The sequence below is a fragment of the Cryptomeria japonica genome, unplaced genomic scaffold (genome assembly GCF_030272615.1).
Source record: "Cryptomeria japonica unplaced genomic scaffold, Sugi_1.0 HiC_scaffold_87, whole genome shotgun sequence".
Lineage (NCBI taxonomy): Eukaryota > Viridiplantae > Streptophyta > Pinopsida > Cupressales > Cupressaceae > Cryptomeria > Cryptomeria japonica.
In genome coordinates, this window is record NW_026728909.1 from 270,670 (window position 1) to 288,525 (window position 17,856).

At 35.9% G+C, this 17,856-nt stretch overlaps 3 protein-coding genes across 3 annotated transcripts; 2 read left to right on the forward strand and 1 right to left on the reverse strand.

The window, feature by feature from the left end:
• The first annotated feature begins 1,758 nt into the window (after positions 1-1,758).
• Positions 1,759-2,542, forward strand: LOC131055999 (pathogenesis-related thaumatin-like protein 3.7). The gene is made up of 2 exons (XM_057990321.2): positions 1,759-1,825; positions 1,917-2,542. The coding sequence occupies exons 1-2, from the start codon at positions 1,759-1,761 to the stop codon at positions 2,540-2,542; spliced, it is 693 nt and encodes a 230-aa protein (XP_057846304.2).
• Positions 2,543-10,727: 8,185 nt separating this feature from the next.
• Positions 10,728-11,763, reverse strand: LOC131864484 (pathogenesis-related thaumatin-like protein 3.7). Its single transcript, XM_059215255.1, has 2 exons — positions 11,661-11,763; positions 10,728-11,558 (listed from the first exon to the last, which is right to left on the reverse strand). The coding sequence occupies exons 1-2, from the start codon at positions 11,725-11,727 to the stop codon at positions 10,933-10,935; spliced, it is 693 nt and encodes a 230-aa protein (XP_059071238.1). The 5' UTR covers positions 11,728-11,763; the 3' UTR covers positions 10,728-10,932.
• Positions 11,764-14,092: 2,329 nt separating this feature from the next.
• LOC131864467 (pathogenesis-related thaumatin-like protein 3.7) lies at positions 14,093-14,876 on the forward strand. Its single transcript, XM_059215238.1, has 2 exons — positions 14,093-14,159; positions 14,251-14,876. The coding sequence occupies exons 1-2, from the start codon at positions 14,093-14,095 to the stop codon at positions 14,874-14,876; spliced, it is 693 nt and encodes a 230-aa protein (XP_059071221.1).
• Positions 14,877-17,856: the final 2,980 nt, after the last annotated feature.

Genomic DNA, 17,856 nt, shown 5'->3' on the forward strand with positions numbered 1-17,856 from the left:
TAAAATAGGACAAGAATGAAATATTGAAAAAAGAATTTAATATGATCTAACAAATATATTTTTCAAATTACCAATATAAACCTGTAAATTGGGAAAGAAATCTAGACTCCTAAAGAGGAATTGCTTATCTACAAAGAGAAAATATTCTCAAGGAGTTTCAAGCCTTTTGCAAATAGGGAAGGGTTGCAAAGAAGATGTAAGGGAGTTTAGATTACTTTCTTAGAATTTCTTAGTCATAGTTAAAATTTTATGTATGATTACTTATTTTTAATCTCATTGTTTGAAACTAAGTATATACAAAGAAAAAAAATCCTAAAATAATCATAAAAAAAATCTCTGACTAGAAAATTTTAAATATTTAGAAAATATAGTTGTCCTTTTAGATTTGCAAATTTCTAAAAAAAACTTGTTCCCCTAGACCTAATCGACATTTCAAGATATTCTTATTTCACTATTGATAATAATTTAGTCTATTTTTTTAAATCATAAGTTCATATTCCACTACTTATTTAACATTTTTATTTGAAAGCAAATAATACCTATTTAAAAATTAAACCAATTTTTTGAAATTATTATAATATTAGTTACAAAAGTCAATTAAAATGTATATTTTTCAAATATTAAATTTTAAACTATTGATATGTTGAGTATTAATTAATAAGTTGTAATCTCACTTTTAATTATCGACAAACTTGAAAAATTTATAAATACATTAATAAACATAAAATTTTAAAAATAGATTGAGAAACATTCATAAGAAAACAAAGTATATAATTTAGAAAAATGGATCAATCAAACAAAATATCAAGTTTAACCAAAAGAAATTGTAAGCTTTTCCAATTTGATTCTATGAACTTAACATCTTCTTCAAATAATTTTTCTACAGTTTTTTGTTTGAACATTATTTATTAATAAATTGTATTCTCACTTTTAATTACTAATAAACTTAAATAAATTTATAAATACATTAATAAGAATAAATTTAAAAAATAGATTTAAAAACACTTATAAGAAAACAAAATATATAATTTTTAAAAAGTGGGTCAATCAAACAAAATATCAAGTTTAAGCAAAAGAAATTCTATGAAGTTAAAATCTTTATCAAGATAATTTTACATCTTCCGATTTGATTCTTAGGCTACCTTGGCTTTTCAAGTCACTGAAATAGTTAGGATCAAAAACTGGCCAGCTGTTACCTAGAGTCATTTCATGTATTCAATGCAGGTTTGAGTTCTGATAAACCAGGGCTCTCGTAGCATCCACGGCTTCTCAGCCGGGTCCATGCTAGTTTGCTTCCTTCTGAAGTTATTACGGTCGGAAACTGGGCAGCGGTTACCTGAAGTCAAGTCATGCACTAAATGCAACCTGAAGTCAAGTCATGCACTAAATGTAAGTTTGAATTCTAATAACAAGGGCTTTCGTACGATGCATTGACAATTCTATGAATACAATACATGTTACACATTTTATGCATATAATACATGTTGCATATACATATAACTGCATCTTAGAATCTTATTCATACAATGCATGTTACACATCCTATGCATATAATGCATTTTACATAGACATATAACTACATGCAGATGCATCGTAGAAGCTGGATAGAGGGTGCCCTCGTACGTCACACTACTGCTCAGACTGAGTCCATGCTTCCTTCGTGTCTGCCCGGGAGATCTTTTCCTATATAAATGATGAATCCTTCTTCATATACTCAATCTATCCATCTTCATTCGACCGTTCAATACAGACGGTATAATGGCAACAGTATCAGATCTTGTGCTTATTCTTGTGGCTGGACTGGCTATATATCTTCAGATGCAAGGTAAGCTGTATTGGTAACATAAGAGTTTTAGATTGAATACACTATATATCCGAGGTTCACAATAATAATATGCGTGTGTTTTTTGTTGCAGAGGCGGCAGCAGTTAAGTTTGAGATAACGAACCAGTGCAGGTACACGGTTTGGGCGGCAGGATTACCCGGCGGAGGGCAGCAGCTCGACCAGGGTAAGACATGGACCGTCGATGTGCCGGCAGGGACAAAGGGAGCAAGATTCTGGGGCCGAACCGGCTGCTCTTTTGATGCGAGGGACCGAGGAACCTGTCAAACCGGTGACTGCAACGGCCAATTGAGCTGCCAGGTCTCGGGAGGCATTCCCACCACGCTGGCTGAGTACACCCTCAATGGAGATGGCAACAAGGACTTCTACGACGTCTCCCTGGTGGACGAATTCAACGGTCCTCTCTCCATCAATCCTACAAACGGACAGTGCACTGCCCCTGCATGCAAAGCCGACGTCAATGCTGTTTGCCCTGCTGAGTTGAAGGTGAATGGCGGATGCAATAGTGCCTGCACTGTCTTTCAAACTGACCAGTATTGCTACAGAGGTGCCTATGTCGACAACTGCCCTGCCACAAACTACTCGATGATCTTCAAGAACCAGTGCCCTCAGGCCTACAGTTATGCCAAGGATGATACTTCCAGCACTTTCACCTGCCCTTCTGGAACCACTGACTACAGTATTGTATTCTGTCCCTAAATCTATATAGGAGTATGCTCATCTACATCCTAATAATCAGCTATGAGTGTATCACCTCCGTATTTAGTATCTGATATATGGTGGCATAAACTATCACTCGGTAGTCATATAAATAAGCCATCATTTGTTGTAAGGCGTTAGATGCAATTTTGAAGTATCACAGTTTACTATAAATAAAAGTCCAATATTCTAATGGGCAATTTGAAATAGGTAATTCATATGCAATATCTTTTTATAAATGTCTTTTATTATTTTAGTAGGGAAGGGGTCCTAAACCCTTACAAAAAAAACAAATAAACTAGAGAGCAACGACACAATCGCTGGCATCGGATAGCCAACACCCCAGAAAGCATAGAAACAACTCTCAAAAGTAATAAAACACTAACAATACCCACATAACTAAACATAATAACCCTCTCCAACTTCCTACTATCCATAATACAACTACTAGCATATAACTAAAAAGAGTTCATAATAGTATCAGAGTACTTAATCCACATGAAAACACCCAACATAAGGCATGCAGGCCTGTTTAGATAAAAGTCCATGTTAAAACTAATACTATCATCTTTTGAAATCAACCCAGACCAAAAAAAAGCACCAACCCAATAGCATCCTACTCATCCTTGATGACGTTCCATTCCCGCACAAGACACTACATCAGTTCCTTCTAGATCTTAGGTTACAACATGTCCTCTTTCTGCTCCTCTTGCAGGTTGACATCCTTCATCTTTTTTGCTTTTTTCTTCATCTTTCTCTATCTCAAGACAAACCCCATAACGACATTCTGCATAATTCATCAGTAATAGCACATAGGGAATTCAAGGCCTCTCCCATTAGCTGATGTCCTTGCCTATATTCGTCCATCTTCGCTTTAAGGTTCATGACCTTAACTTGTAGGTTAATTATCTAGTTTTGCTATTATTTGATGCTAAAATTCTCCTCCTCGGTAGGAGAGTCCTGAGAACAGGGCACCATTTCCACATCCTAAAAAAGTATTTTGAAGCAAGGATTTTTGTTTTGAATCAACCTTGTCCTCTAGAGAATCACTTAAACCCTTTGAATCCTCCTTACTGTCCTCCCCTTGTTCCTCCCCTTCCACCTGAAATTCCTCATCCTCCCCCCCTCCTCACTAGAGCTCCTGAGTTGTCATCATCATCAAGGGTAAAAGCCTTTGCCGGTTTAGGGGAAACATCTTCGGTTTCAATTTGTTTTTCTTGTCTTTGGCGAGCAGATGAGCCGACCTTCTTTCACCAAAGTGACCCTCCTATTTCTCCTTTTCATGCAGGTTATCTTTCACCTAATCTCATAGTTCTTACAAGATGAAAAATCAGACACCAATAATATCTATAGGTCCATTGCTATTGTATCCCATCCGTCGTATGATCAGGAATCATTAACCATATTGTTGTGTTGGTATGGCCACCTCTAGAGTAGCAGCTCTGACCTCTTCCTCATCCTTGTATAGCCAACTAAGGATGTCTTTCCCTTATGATTCATTTGCTAGTGTGCCCAATTGGATAAATTTTCCATCAAACTTGGTGATGGGTTGTGTTGATTGATGTGTCGATGCAGAAGGTTGTCCATGAGATTTTGGTGATGTTGGTAATTTTGATAGACACATGGGTTCAAAATAGTATTCTCCCATGCCTTGATCTTTGATTTCAACTTTTGTTTGAAGTCCATGGATAAAGACTTGATTTTTTCTTGATGATGATCTAATGCTAAGGAAGCTGGAGCTTTCCTATTGTGTGGAACTAGGCTGTCTTGAGCTGTCCCCATAGCATTGCAATGTTGAAAAGGATTATTATCGGTAGATATGGAGATTTCCTGTCCATTATATGGGAATTTGACACACTGATGGTATGTTGAAGGCACTACTTGCATTTCATGTATCCAAGGATGACCCAATAGAATATTGTATGTTAAGTCTATGTCTAAGACTTGGCACATAGTGTCCCTTTGTATCAGTCCTACCTAAATAGGTAGTATCACTGTTCCTTTAGATGACTTGTCTTCATCATCATAGGCCTTGATGGTGATCTTTTTGTTTGGATCAATAGACTTCTCAAAGAAGCCTAATGCACGGATAAGCTTTAAAGCACATATATTGAGACCAACTCCTCCATCTATTAATACTCTTTTAACTCGATGTTTGTAGACTAAGACTTTGATATGAAGGGGAGTGTTATGTGGATGACTCAAAGAGACATTATCATGTTGGAAAAGGTGAGTTTATGAGGCCCTGTCATATGAGCCACCATGGGTTGGAATTTTATCAATGTCCAGATCTTGAGGAATGTTTGTTTCAACCAATGCTTGTTCTAAGATATCCTTATCTTTTGGTGAGAACTTGAGCAACTCGAGTATAGATATTTGAGCAGGAGTTCTCTGTAGTTGATAAACCAAATCATATTGAGTATTGGGAATAGTGGTGGATGTTGATGTATGCCCTTTCAAGACGCATTTTTGAGCTTTGGTTGTCACATTGATTGATGCATGGTCTTGTTTGTCCTTGATTTTTATGACATTTATTTGGTTATCATCTATCAATATGTGATTGATGGTGTTGTTGTACAGGTGATTTATACAAGCTCCTCTTGTATCATTTGATGATGGAGCTCCTCCCTTCTTGTAATTTGGAAGAGGATTTTTAAAAGCATCGTGGTCACCGTTTGTTTTGAGACCATCAACCATTAAATCACCTCTATTGATCATATCCTGAACAATATTCTTAAGCCTCATGAAATCATTTGTGTGATGTCCTTTGTTTCGATGAAAATCACAAAAATACGAATCATTCCACCAAGGTGGTTTGACCTGGGGTTCAAAGTTGTTTATGGTCAGTAATGTGATAATTTTGTTCGCCAGGAGTTCTCGAAATGTCAATTCTAAGGTTTTCCCTAATGGTGTGTAGATGTGTCTATTTGGGAAAGTGTTGGTGTTACCTCTTTGGTTTGTATTATTCCCTCAGTTAGCCTTGTTTATTGTTGTTGCCTTGGGTATTGTTATTGGTATTTGAAATTGAAGGTCCTTGATTGGTATTTTGTGGATAAGTGTTAGTGCCTTGATTAACACCCTTTTGATTTTTGTTAGATTGTGGATTACCTCATAAAGCTAATACTGGTTGTTTGGACTTCATATCATTAGCATCAGCTCCTCCATCATTAACAATGTTTTTGTTTCTTGTCCAAAATCTTGATTTGTCTAAAGTGTTGTTGTTATTTTTATTGTTAAAGGAGTGAGTGTTGGATGAGTTAATTCCTTCCTTAAATAACTTCAATGTTCCTTTCTTGATGTAGGCTTCCTCTACTTGGATTCCATTTTCTATCAACTTGGTAAAAGCTGGTATGCATTGGAGCTTGAGTTGATAACACATCTCACTATTTAGATTGTCAATAAAGATCTCCATCTTTTCCTTTTCAGGCATGTCTCGAGGATATCTCGAAACCATACGTCTCCAACACTGAAGAAACACCATGAATGTTTCATTGCTTTTTTGTTTGGTGTTGCATACATCCAACATGGTGATTGCATCCTAAATATTATAGGAGTATTTTGTGATAAATTTGTTTACAAACTCATCAAATGATCTGATGGGAAGTGTAAGTTTAGACAACCACTCCATTGTTTTCCCTCCCAAACTTCTTGGGAATAGTCTCATTAAGAATCATCGTGAGAAAACTCTAGGCTTATGGTACAAAATTCCCGAACATGATTGCGAGGATCACTTTTAGCATCGTATTTGTCGTACTTTCGCATATCTGAATTTGGGGGAAAAGGTATCATGTTTAATCTCCTGTCAAAGGAGTAAGGACAGATTTCATCCAAGGAGTATCGCATTGTGGTCCCTTGTTGCATGTTCTACATTTGCCTTTGCAGCATTTGGATTTGTTGTGTAAGAGTGACCATGGGTGCATTTGTATGTCGAGGGAAACCTTCCCCCTTTCATTAAGATTATCCTGAGGTCGGCCATGGTTGTGTTCGGGGGTGTTATTTTGTTCATGCATGATTTATGGGCCATGTGTTTCTTCTTCTATTTTTTGGTCTTGATAGGCATAATTTCTAGACCTTGTTCTAAAAATTCTTTCAGCGACATTCCTTAAGTTTTCGGTATTAAAATCTTTAGGAAGTGTAACCCCTTTTCTAGTTAGCATGAGCATATATTTTTCCTCGTTTGCTTCAATAAGTCTTTCCATGAGCCTTTGGAATGAGGGGTTTTCTTGACATTCTTGGAGTTGTCATTCCTAAGTCACTTTGCTCAATGATTTGAGAGAAAAGACATTGACTTGAGGGATCATGTTAGATAGAGAACAATGGAACATCCCTTGGGAAGTTGAGCTATTCAATATAGCTCCATAACTTGCACCAAGAGTCCCATTGGTGTGTGGATCTTTTGGAACCTTAATTTTACGTTTCTGTACACCACATTTCCTGCACACATTTGTGGCGCCCACCATGGGGCCGAACCCCATTAATCTTATCATTTTTTTTGTAGGAGCAATATTGCAAGCACGTGGGAAAGCTGGTTTAGCACATTGGGACCTTTCTTTAGTGCGTAGAAACATTAGTTAGTGCTTCTAGTATACTATTTAGTGAAGACCTCTCCACTAGCACATTTAGACTTTTTGTTAGCACCTGATATTCTGGTTGTATTCTATATCATCATAACGCATTCGACAAACATAGTAGAACATTCGGTAACCATCTTAGCGCATAGAAGTCATTTTGTAGCACATTTTCATGTTTTTGTAGTGCATCTGCACGTTTCTGTAGCTCACCTGTGCAATAGTCTAATGCATAGCTCTAACAAAGGAAAACGCAAAACTGTAATCGAAGAAAGAAAATTTTAGGCTTGTGAAGCCCACCCTCAGAATTTGATTATTTTGCTAACTGATTTTGTTCAGGTTCAAACCTTTTTCTGCAGGAGCAATAGGAGTTAGTTTAAGTTTTTCTTTTCTTTCTTTCAAAAGTTAGTTAAAAAGAACTCACCCTCTTTTTTATTGCAAAAGCTTAAAATAAACCTCATAAGTTCTTTGGGATGTTTAAAATGAACTTCATACTTTCCTTTGGTATTTAAAACAAAACTTCATCTTTTTCTTATTGCATGGGTAAAAAGAACAACAAAGAAAAAAATTTCATTCTTCCAAGTTAGGAAAACACTTCGTTCGGGTTTTAAAAGAACAACAAATTTACTTTTCAATCAACAAAGGTAAAAAGAAATTCACCTTCCTTTGGTGCCTAAAAGGATTCATTTTAATTTATTGCAAAAGTAAAAGAAACTCATCTTTATTTTGTGCAAGGAAAAAGGGAAAGTTCTCACTTATCAACTTTAATTTTGTTGACCAAAATCACGATTTCTTTTGTTGACCAGGATTTCCAATTTTTTGATAGAAAATCATTGCTATAAAAGGTTAAAAAGAACACCATACTTTTTGGAGCAAAATCTCCAAACAGAAGTTAGCAAATCATTTCTTTGAAAGGTTAAAAAGAACACTTGAGTGCCTTGTCTCGAAAGTGGAAAGTATATGCTCTCCCCTTAATTGGGTGACCAAAATGCCAAACCACTCTTTCATGCTTTCTTCATTTCAAGCAGTTAAATCGTTTAGCAAGCCTGTCATCCCGAGTTTCTCTTAGAGTGCCATTTAAATGGTCGGTGAGAAGGGAATGACCTAATTTCGAGCCCCATGGTGGGTGCCAGAAATGTTTGTGGGAAATGCAGTGGTGTACAAAAACATAAAATTCAGGTTCCAAAAGATCCACACACCAATGGGACTCTTGGTGCAAGTTATGAAGCTATATTGAATAGCTCAACTTCCCAAGGGATGTTCCATTGTTCTCTATCTCACAGGATCCCTCAAGTCAATGTCTTTTCTCTCAAATCACGGAGCAAAGTGACTTAGGAATAACAACTCCAAGAATGGGTGATGTTTGATTAATTTACCATGATTTCATTCCTAGATATGTATGATATTGAATCTATGATGATTTTAAACTAGTATGAATTTTATGTTATGATAAAGATTAGCAATCCTCTCCTAACAATATATACTAGTCTAACATGGATATGCTATGATATTTAAAATTACTTCTAAAATGCTATTAAGATGATTTTATCAAAGAGAGGCTAAATGCTCAGTAAAATGACTATAGATTACATGCATGAAACTTGGATATCTCAAAATGAGAGAATGAGAGCTCTATTTATAGGGAAAATAGGGAAATGGATGGTCAAGATTGGATAATCTTAACAAGGGCCAGGATTGAAAGTTATCAATCCATGTTTACAATTCTCACCAATGAAATGGTGACAATTGTCAACAAGAGGTTGCTTGAGAGGAGATGAAATAATAATTAAATGCTTGAGAAGACATGATGGTTACCTTAGGAGCTAAGGGTTAATGTTAGGTTAGGGTAATCCATTGGATAAAGCTTTTACCCAAGCAGTAAACTCTTGTGCAAGGGTTAAAGGGATAACCAAAGTTAAAGCCATGAATGTTTTATGAGACCCTTGGGTTAGATGAGGGTTGAGTTAGAGAGAAAGTCTCTAGCCATGAAAGAAGGTTGAGTTAACCATTAATGGTTATGAAGACTTTGAGGGTTAACTTGTTGAGGACATAAAGCCTTTAATAGTTATTGAAGACTTTGAGGGTTTGAGAAGTGACTTCCCTTTTCTTAGGGATGTGACAATAATTAGGAGATGGATTAGGCTAAATTAGAATTGATTAGAATAATCTAGAAGGGGTTTAGGGAGGCAAGTGGGAGATGTAGGAAAATGGAAGTGGAGGAAAAAGGAATTTAATTAAAATAAAACTACTTTATTTCAATCAAATAGATGCAACTTGCATAAATACAAGTGAGGGATTTAAATAAATAAATTAGAATTATTTATTTGCAAGGATTAATTTAATTAAATGTAAGTTTAATTAAAAGGGGAGAAGGGGGAATTTAATTAAATAAAGTAATTTATTTAATCAAAGGCTAGAAAAGGCTTAGGTGAACTTAATTAAATAAATTGAGTAATTCATTTAATCAAATAGATGAATATAAAGAATTTAATTAAATAGAAGAATGAGATTAAAATAAATATTAAATATTCATTTAGGAAAGTGGTCAGATTTATACGTCTACAATAATTACTATCATATCACCAATAATGTGATAAAGGCAATTTGTATGTAATATATAGTTACGGAAAAATTTCTCCCATCTTATTATTATAGTTTTAAAATTTTAAATATGTGTATATCCATGCAAATTTATTAGAATCCACTATTATGGATTGAGTTGATACAATATGTATTGGAAAGTAGATTAGTTTTGTGTTGAGTATATTTATTTATTAATTCTTACTCTATCTTATTAGCACCATATGTCCTTGTCACATCAAAGAGTGACATATCTTACTACAAACATAAAATAAATACATAATGAATACATATTTCAAAATTAGAAATATATAACAACTTTCAACTAAAAAATATAAAATTAATTTCAAGTAAAATGAAATAATCTTTCCAAATAAAATAACTCATAACATTTAAATAAAAATAAGAACAAGAAAAAAAAAATGTCAAGTAATATAATTTTAATTATTGTAAAGTAATTTGGCTCATGGGTTCCTTTCCCTATTGAGGTGGTTGGAGATAGGGTGAAGAACTGATAGTGCTAAGTGCAAAAGTGTGTGGACTTCTTAAAGGCCTCCATTAATGTAGTGAGTCTAGATCATGTCAACTCGTCCTTTGCATTCACAAACAACCAAAAACCTAATCAAGATATTCCAAAAGGTAATAATGTGAAAATTGAAACTTAGTTTCTCTAGTATGTTTAGTTTGAATGTAAAGCTGATAAGAGATATTGGATGTAGCTACTATGTAGGATTTTGTCTACGTAAGTAAGAGTAGAGATGCATTCTGGCCCTATTTTAGATTTGTTATTTAATTGAAAAATTTTCAATTTTTAATATATATGGAATGCAACACCCAAAAGTAGCTAGTTTACAAAAAAATCAATTGTGACTCAAAATTTTATTTGATGAATGTAAATAATCTATATTTTAAAATTAAGATTTATAATTCAAAACAAGTAAATATCTGTACTATTTGAATATATATATATATTTAATATATTAGAACTTAAAATGTTAAAAAGATAACTGCATATGGATTAGCTTTTCCTCATTACCCATTAAAATACCGATGGAATTTTATTTACAATAAACTGTGATACTTGGAAACTGGCATGTATACCTTACACCAACCGATGGCTTATTTACATGACTCTACCAAATGATAGTTTATGCCACCATATATCAGATACTAAATACACGGGTGATAAGATCATAGCTGATTATTTGGAGGTTATAATGACTATGATGATCCTATATATATCTAGGGACAGAATACAATACTATAGTCGGTGGTACCAGAGGGGCAGGTGAAAGTGCTGGAAGAATCGTCCTTAGCATAACTGTATGCCTGTGGGCACTGGTTCTTGAACATCATCGAGTAGTTTGTGGCGGGGCAGTTCTTGACATAGGAACCTCTGCAGCAATACTGGTCAGTTTGAAAGACAGTACAGGCACTATTGCATCCACCATTCACCTTCAATTCAGCAGGGCAAGCAGCATTCACGTCGGCTTTGCATGCAGGGGCAGTGCACTGTCCATTTGTAGGATTGATGGAGAGAGGAACGTTGAAGCCGTCAACCAGGGAGACATCGTAGAAGTCCTGGTTGCCATCTCCATTTAGGGTGTACTCGACCAGCGTGGTCGGAACGCCCCCCGAGACTTGGCAGCTCAGTTGGCCGTTGCAGTCACCAGTTTGACAGGTTCCTCGGCCGCTCGCATCGAAAGAACAGCCAGTTCGGCCCCAGAATCTTGCCGCCTTTGTCCCTGCCGGCACATCGACGGTCCATGTCTGACCTTGGTCAAGCTGCTGCCCTCCTCCTGGTAGTCCTGCCGCCCAAACTGTGTACCCGCACTGGTTTCGTATATCAAACTTAACTGCCCACGCCTCTGCAACAAAACATACACACACAAAAATTATCGTAAGGCCTAGAGAGATGTATATACCATTCAACAACCTACAACACGTATTATTTTACCAACACATCTTACGTTGCATATGTAAAGATATGGCCAGTCCAGCCACAAGAACAAGCGCAAGATCTGATACCATCGCCATTATACCGTCTGAATTGAACGATTGAATGAAGATAGATAGATTGGGTATATGAGGAGGGATTATTCATTTATATAGAAAAAGATCGCTCCGCCGGTCATGAAGGAAGCAACAGAGGAAGGACCCGGCATGAGAAGGCTAGTATCGTACGCATTCCGGTTACAGAATTCAAGCTTGCATTTATAACATGACTTGACTTCAGGTAAGAGCTGCCCAGTTTCCAACCGTAAGGGTCATCAATATTCAGATAATAGCTGTAATATTAAAGACAACCAAGTTTCACAACAAATCAAACCAACAAAACATAAATAGCCATATGATATGGGAAAAAAAGGATGTTGGATTTAGTTTCATTGAACTTTAACTCTAAAGTAGCCAAATAAATATATAAGGACTTCCTAAAGTTTATTTTTTTATTTATTTTTGTAGCCCCCACCAATATTGTATAATAGACAAATTAGATATGGGACTGAGCATTAAGACTTCTATTTGAAGACCAACCCTAGATAACACCCTTGGCCCTTCAACTATTAATAAATAATTTAGAGCCAACTACCTTAAGAATAAATATATAACGGGGTGAAGGACTCCCTTGTAAGATAAAATAGGACAAGAATGAAATATTGAAAAAAGAATTTAATATGATCTAACAAATATATTTTTCAAATTACCAATATAAACCTGTAAATTGGGAAAGAAATCTAGACTCCTAAAGAGGAATTGCTTATCTACAAAGAGAAAATATTCTCAAGGAGTTTCAAGCCTTTTGCAAATAGGGAAGGGTTGCAAAGAAGATGTAAGGGAGTTTAGATTACTTTCTTAGAATTTCTTAGTCATAGTTAAAATTTTATGTATGATTACTTATTTTTAATCTCATTGTTTGAAACTAAGTATATACAAAGAAAAAAAATCCTAAAATAATCATAAAAAAAATCTCTGACTAGAAAATTTTAAATATTTAGAAAATATAGTTGTCCTTTTAGATTTGCAAATTTCTAAAAAAAACTTGTTCCCCTAGACCTAATCGACATTTCAAGATATTCTTATTTCACTATTGATAATAATTTAGTCTATTTTTTTAAATCATAAGTTCATATTCCACTACTTATTTAACATTTTTATTTGAAAGCAAATAATACCTATTTAAAAATTAAACCAATTTTTTGAAATTATTATAATATTAGTTACAAAAGTCAATTAAAATGTATATTTTTCAAATATTAAATTTTAAACTATTGATATGTTGAGTATTAATTAATAAGTTGTAATCTCACTTTTAATTATCGACAAACTTGAAAAATTTATAAATACATTAATAAACATAAAATTTTAAAAATAGATTGAGAAACATTCATAAGAAAACAAAGTATATAATTTAGAAAAATGGATCAATCAAACAAAATATCAAGTTTAACCAAAAGAAATTGTAAGCTTTTCCAATTTGATTCTATGAACTTAACATCTTCTTCAAATAATTTTTCTACAGTTTTTTGTTTGAACATTATTTATTAATAAATTGTATTCTCACTTTTAATTACTAATAAACTTAAATAAATTTATAAATACATTAATAAGAATAAATTTAAAAAATAGATTTAAAAACATTTATAAGAAAACAAAATATATAATTTTTAAAAAGTGGGTCAATCAAACAAAATATCAAGTTTAAGCAAAAGAAATTCTATGAAGTTAAAATCTTTATCAAGATAATTTTACATCTTCCGATTTGATTCTTAGGCTACCTTGGCTTTTCAAGTCACTGAAATAGTTAGGATCAAAAACTGGCCAGCTGTTACCTAGAGTCATTTCATGTATTCAATGCAGGTTTGAGTTCTGATAAACCAGGGCTCTCGTAGCATCCACGGCTTCTCAGCCGGGTCCATGCTAGTTTGCTTCCTTCTGAAGTTATTACGGTCGGAAACTGGGCAGCGGTTACCTGAAGTCAAGTCATGCACTAAATGCAACCTGAAGTCAAGTCATGCACTAAATGTAAGTTTGAATTCTAATAACAAGGGCTTTCGTACGATGCATTGACAATTCTATGAATACAATACATGTTACACATTTTATGCATATAATACATGTTGCATATACATATAACTGCATCTAGATGCATCTTAGAATCTTATTCATACAATGCATGTTACACATCCTATGCATATAATGCATTTTACATAGACATATAACTACATGCAGATGCATCGTAGAAGCTGGATAGAGGGTGCCCTCGTACGTCACACTACTGCTCAGACTGAGTCCATGCTTCCTTCGTGTCTGCCCGGGAGATCTTTTCCTATATAAATGATGAATCCTTCTTCATATACTCAATCTATCCATCTTCATTCGACCGTTCAATACAGACGGTATAATGGCAACAGTATCAGATCTTGTGCTTATTCTTGTGGCTGGACTGGCTATATATCTTCAGATGCAAGGTAAGCTGTATTGGTAACATAAGAGTTTTAGATTGAATACACTATATATCCGAGGTTCACAATAATAATATGCGTGTGTTTTTTGTTGCAGAGGCGGCAGCAGTTAAGTTTGAGATAACGAACCAGTGCAGGTACACGGTTTGGGCGGCAGGATTACCCGGCGGAGGGCAGCAGCTCGACCAGGGTAAGACATGGACCGTCGATGTGCCGGCAGGGACAAAGGGAGCAAGATTCTGGGGCCGAACCGGCTGCTCTTTTGATGCGAGCGACCGAGGAACCTGTCAAACCGGTGACTGCAACGGCCAATTGAGCTGCCAGGTCTCGGGAGGCATTCCCACCACGCTGGCTGAGTACACCCTCAATGGAGATGGCAACAAGGACTTCTACGACGTCTCCCTGGTGGACGAATTCAACGGTCCTCTCTCCATCAATCCTACAAACGGACAGTGCACTGCCCCTGCATGCAAAGCCGACGTCAATGCTGTTTGCCCTGCTGAGTTGAAGGTGAATGGCGGATGCAATAGTGCCTGCACTGTCTTTCAAACTGACCAGTATTGCTACAGAGGTGCCTATGTCGACAACTGCCCTGCCACAAACTACTCGATGATCTTCAAGAACCAGTGCCCTCAGGCCTACAGTTATGCCAAGGATGATACTTCCAGCACTTTCACCTGCCCTTCTGGAACCACTGACTACAGTATTGTATTCTGTCCCTAAATCTATATAGGAGTATGCTCATCTACATCCTAATAATCAGCTATGAGTGTATCACCTCCGTATTTAGTATCTGATATATGGTGGCATAAACTATCACTCGGTAGTCATATAAATAAGCCATCATTTGTTGTAAGGCGTTAGATGCAATTTTGAAGTATCACAGTTTACTATAAATAAAAGTCCAATATTCTAATGGGCAATTTGAAATAGGTAATTCATATGCAATATCTTTTTATAAATGTCTTTTATTATTTTAGTAGGGAAGGGGTCCTAAACCCTTACAAAAAAAACAAATAAACTAGAGAGCAACGACACAATCGCTGGCATCGGATAGCCAACACCCCAGAAAGCATAGAAACAACTCTCAAAAGTAATAAAACACTAACAATACCCACATAACTAAACATAATAACCCTCTCCAACTTCCTACTATCCATAATACAACTACTAGCATATAACTAAAAAGAGTTCATAATAGTATCAGAGTACTTAATCCACATGAAAACACCCAACATAAGGCATGCAGGCCTGTTTAGATAAAAGTCCATGTTAAAACTAATACTATCATCTTTTGAAATCAACCCAGACCAAAAAAAAGCACCAACCCAATAGCATCCTACTCATCCTTGATGACGTTCCATTCCCGCACAAGACACTACATCAGTTCCTTCTAGATCTTAGGTTACAACATGTCCTCTTTCTGCTCCTCTTGCAGGTTGACATCCTTCATCTTTTTTGCTTTTTTCTTCATCTTTCTCTATCTCAAGACAAACCCCATAACGACATTCTGCATAATTCATCAGTAATAGCACATAGGGAATTCAAGGCCTCTCCCATTAGCTGATGTCCTTGCCTATATTCGTCCATCTTCGCTTTAAGGTTCATGACCTTAACTTGTAGGTTAATTATCTAGTTTTGCTATTATTTGATGCTAAAATTCTCCTCCTCGGTAGGAGAGTCCTGAGAACAGGGCACCATTTCCACATCCTAAAAAAGTATTTTGAAGCAAGGATTTTTGTTTTGAATCAACCTTGTCCTCTAGAGAATCACTTAAACCCTTTGAATCCTCCTTACTGTCCTCCCCTTGTTCCTCCCCTTCCACCTGAAATTCCTCATCCTCCCCCCCTCCTCACTAGAGCTCCTGAGTTGTCATCATCATCAAGGGTAAAAGCCTTTGCCGGTTCAGGGGAAACATCTTCGGTTTCAATTTGTTTTTCTTGTCTTTGGCGAGCAGATGAGCCGACCTTCTTTCACCAAAGTGACCCTCCTATTTCTCCTTTTCATGCAGGTTATCTTTCACCTAATCTCATAGTTCTTACAAGATGAAAAATCAGACACCAATAATATCTATAGGTCCATTGCTATTGTATCCCATCCGTCGTATGATCAGGAATCATTAACCATATTGTTGTGTTGGTATGGCCACCTCTAGAGTAGCAGCTCTGACCTCTTCCTCATCCTTGTATAGCCAACTAAGGATGTCTTTCCCTTATGATTCATTTGCTAGTGTGCCCAATTGGATAAATTTTCCATCAAACTTGGTGATGGGTTGTGTTGATTGATGTGTCGATGCAGAAGGTTGTCCATGAGATTTTGGTGATGTTGGTAATTTTGATAGACACATGGGTTCAAAATAGTATTCTCCCATGCCTTGATCTTTGATTTCAACTTTTGTTTGAAGTCCATGGATAAAGACTTGATTTTTTCTTGATGATGATCTAATGCTAAGGAAGCTGGAGCTTTCCTATTGTGTGGAACTAGGCTGTCTTGAGCTGTCCCCATAGCATTGCAATGTTGAAAAGGATTATTATCGGTAGATATGGAGATTTCCTGTCCATTATATGGGAATTTGACACACTGATGGTATGTTGAAGGCACTACTTGCATTTCATGTATCCAAGGATGACCCAATAGAATATTGTATGTTAAGTCTATGTCTAAGACTTGGCACATAGTGTCCCTTTGTATCAGTCCTACCTAAATAGGTAGTATCACTGTTCCTTTAGATGACTTGTCTTCATCATCATAGGCCTTGATGGTGATCTTTTTGTTTGGATCAATAGACTTCTCAAAGAAGCCTAATGCACGGATAAGCTTTAAAGCACATATATTGAGACCAACTCCTCCATCTATTAATACTCTTTTAACTCGATGTTTGTAGACTAAGACTTTGATATGAAGGGGAGTGTTATGTGGATGACTCAAAGAGACATTATCATGTTGGAAAAGGTGAGTTTATGAGGCCCTGTCATATGAGCCACCATGGCTTGGAATTTTATCAATGTCCAGATCTTGAGGAATGTTTGTTTCAACCAATGCTTGTTCTAAGATATCCTTATCTTTTGGTGAGAACTTGAGCAACTCGAGTATAGATATTTGAGCAGGAGTTCTCTGTAGTTGATAAACCAAATCATATTGAGTATTGGGAATAGTGGTGGATGTTGATGTATGCCCTTTCAAGACGCATTTTTGAGCTTTGGTTGTCACATTGATTGATGCATGGTCTTGTTTGTCCTTGATTTTTATGACATTTATTTGGTTATCATCTATCAATATGTGATTGATGGTGTTGTTGTACAGGTGATTTATACAAGCTCCTCTTGTATCATTTGATGATGGAGCTCCTCCCTTCTTGTAATTTGGAAGAGGATTTTTAAAAGCATCGTGGTCACCGTTTGTTTTGAGACCATCAACCATTAAATCACCTCTATTGATCATATCCTGACCAATATTCTTAAGCCTCATGAAATCATTTGTGTGATGTCCTTTGTTTCGATGAAAATCACAAAAATACGAATCATTCCACCAAGGTGGTTTGACCTGGGGTTCAAAGTTGTTTATGGTCAGTAATGTGATAATTTTGTTCGCCAGGAGTTCTCGAAATGTCAATTCTAAGGTTTTCCCTAATGGTGTGTAGATGTGTCTATTTGGGAAAGTGTTGGTGTTACCTCTTTGGTTTGTATTATTCCCTCAGTTAGCC

Coding starts and splice junctions, on each gene's coding strand:
- LOC131055999 (XM_057990321.2), top strand. CDS start 1,759: ATGGCAACAGTATCAGATCTTGTGCTTATTCTTGTGGCTGGACTGGCT. Junction 1,826..1,916: donor TATATATCTTCAGATGCAAG/GTAAGCTGTATT, acceptor TTTTTGTTGCAG/AGGCGGCAGCAGTTAAGTTT.
- LOC131864467 (XM_059215238.1), top strand. CDS start 14,093: ATGGCAACAGTATCAGATCTTGTGCTTATTCTTGTGGCTGGACTGGCT. Junction 14,160..14,250: donor TATATATCTTCAGATGCAAG/GTAAGCTGTATT, acceptor TTTTTGTTGCAG/AGGCGGCAGCAGTTAAGTTT.
- LOC131864484 (XM_059215255.1), bottom strand. CDS start 11,727: ATGGCGATGGTATCAGATCTTGCGCTTGTTCTTGTGGCTGGACTGGCC. Junction 11,559..11,660: donor CATATCTTTACATATGCAAC/GTAAGATGTGTT, acceptor GTTTTGTTGCAG/AGGCGTGGGCAGTTAAGTTT.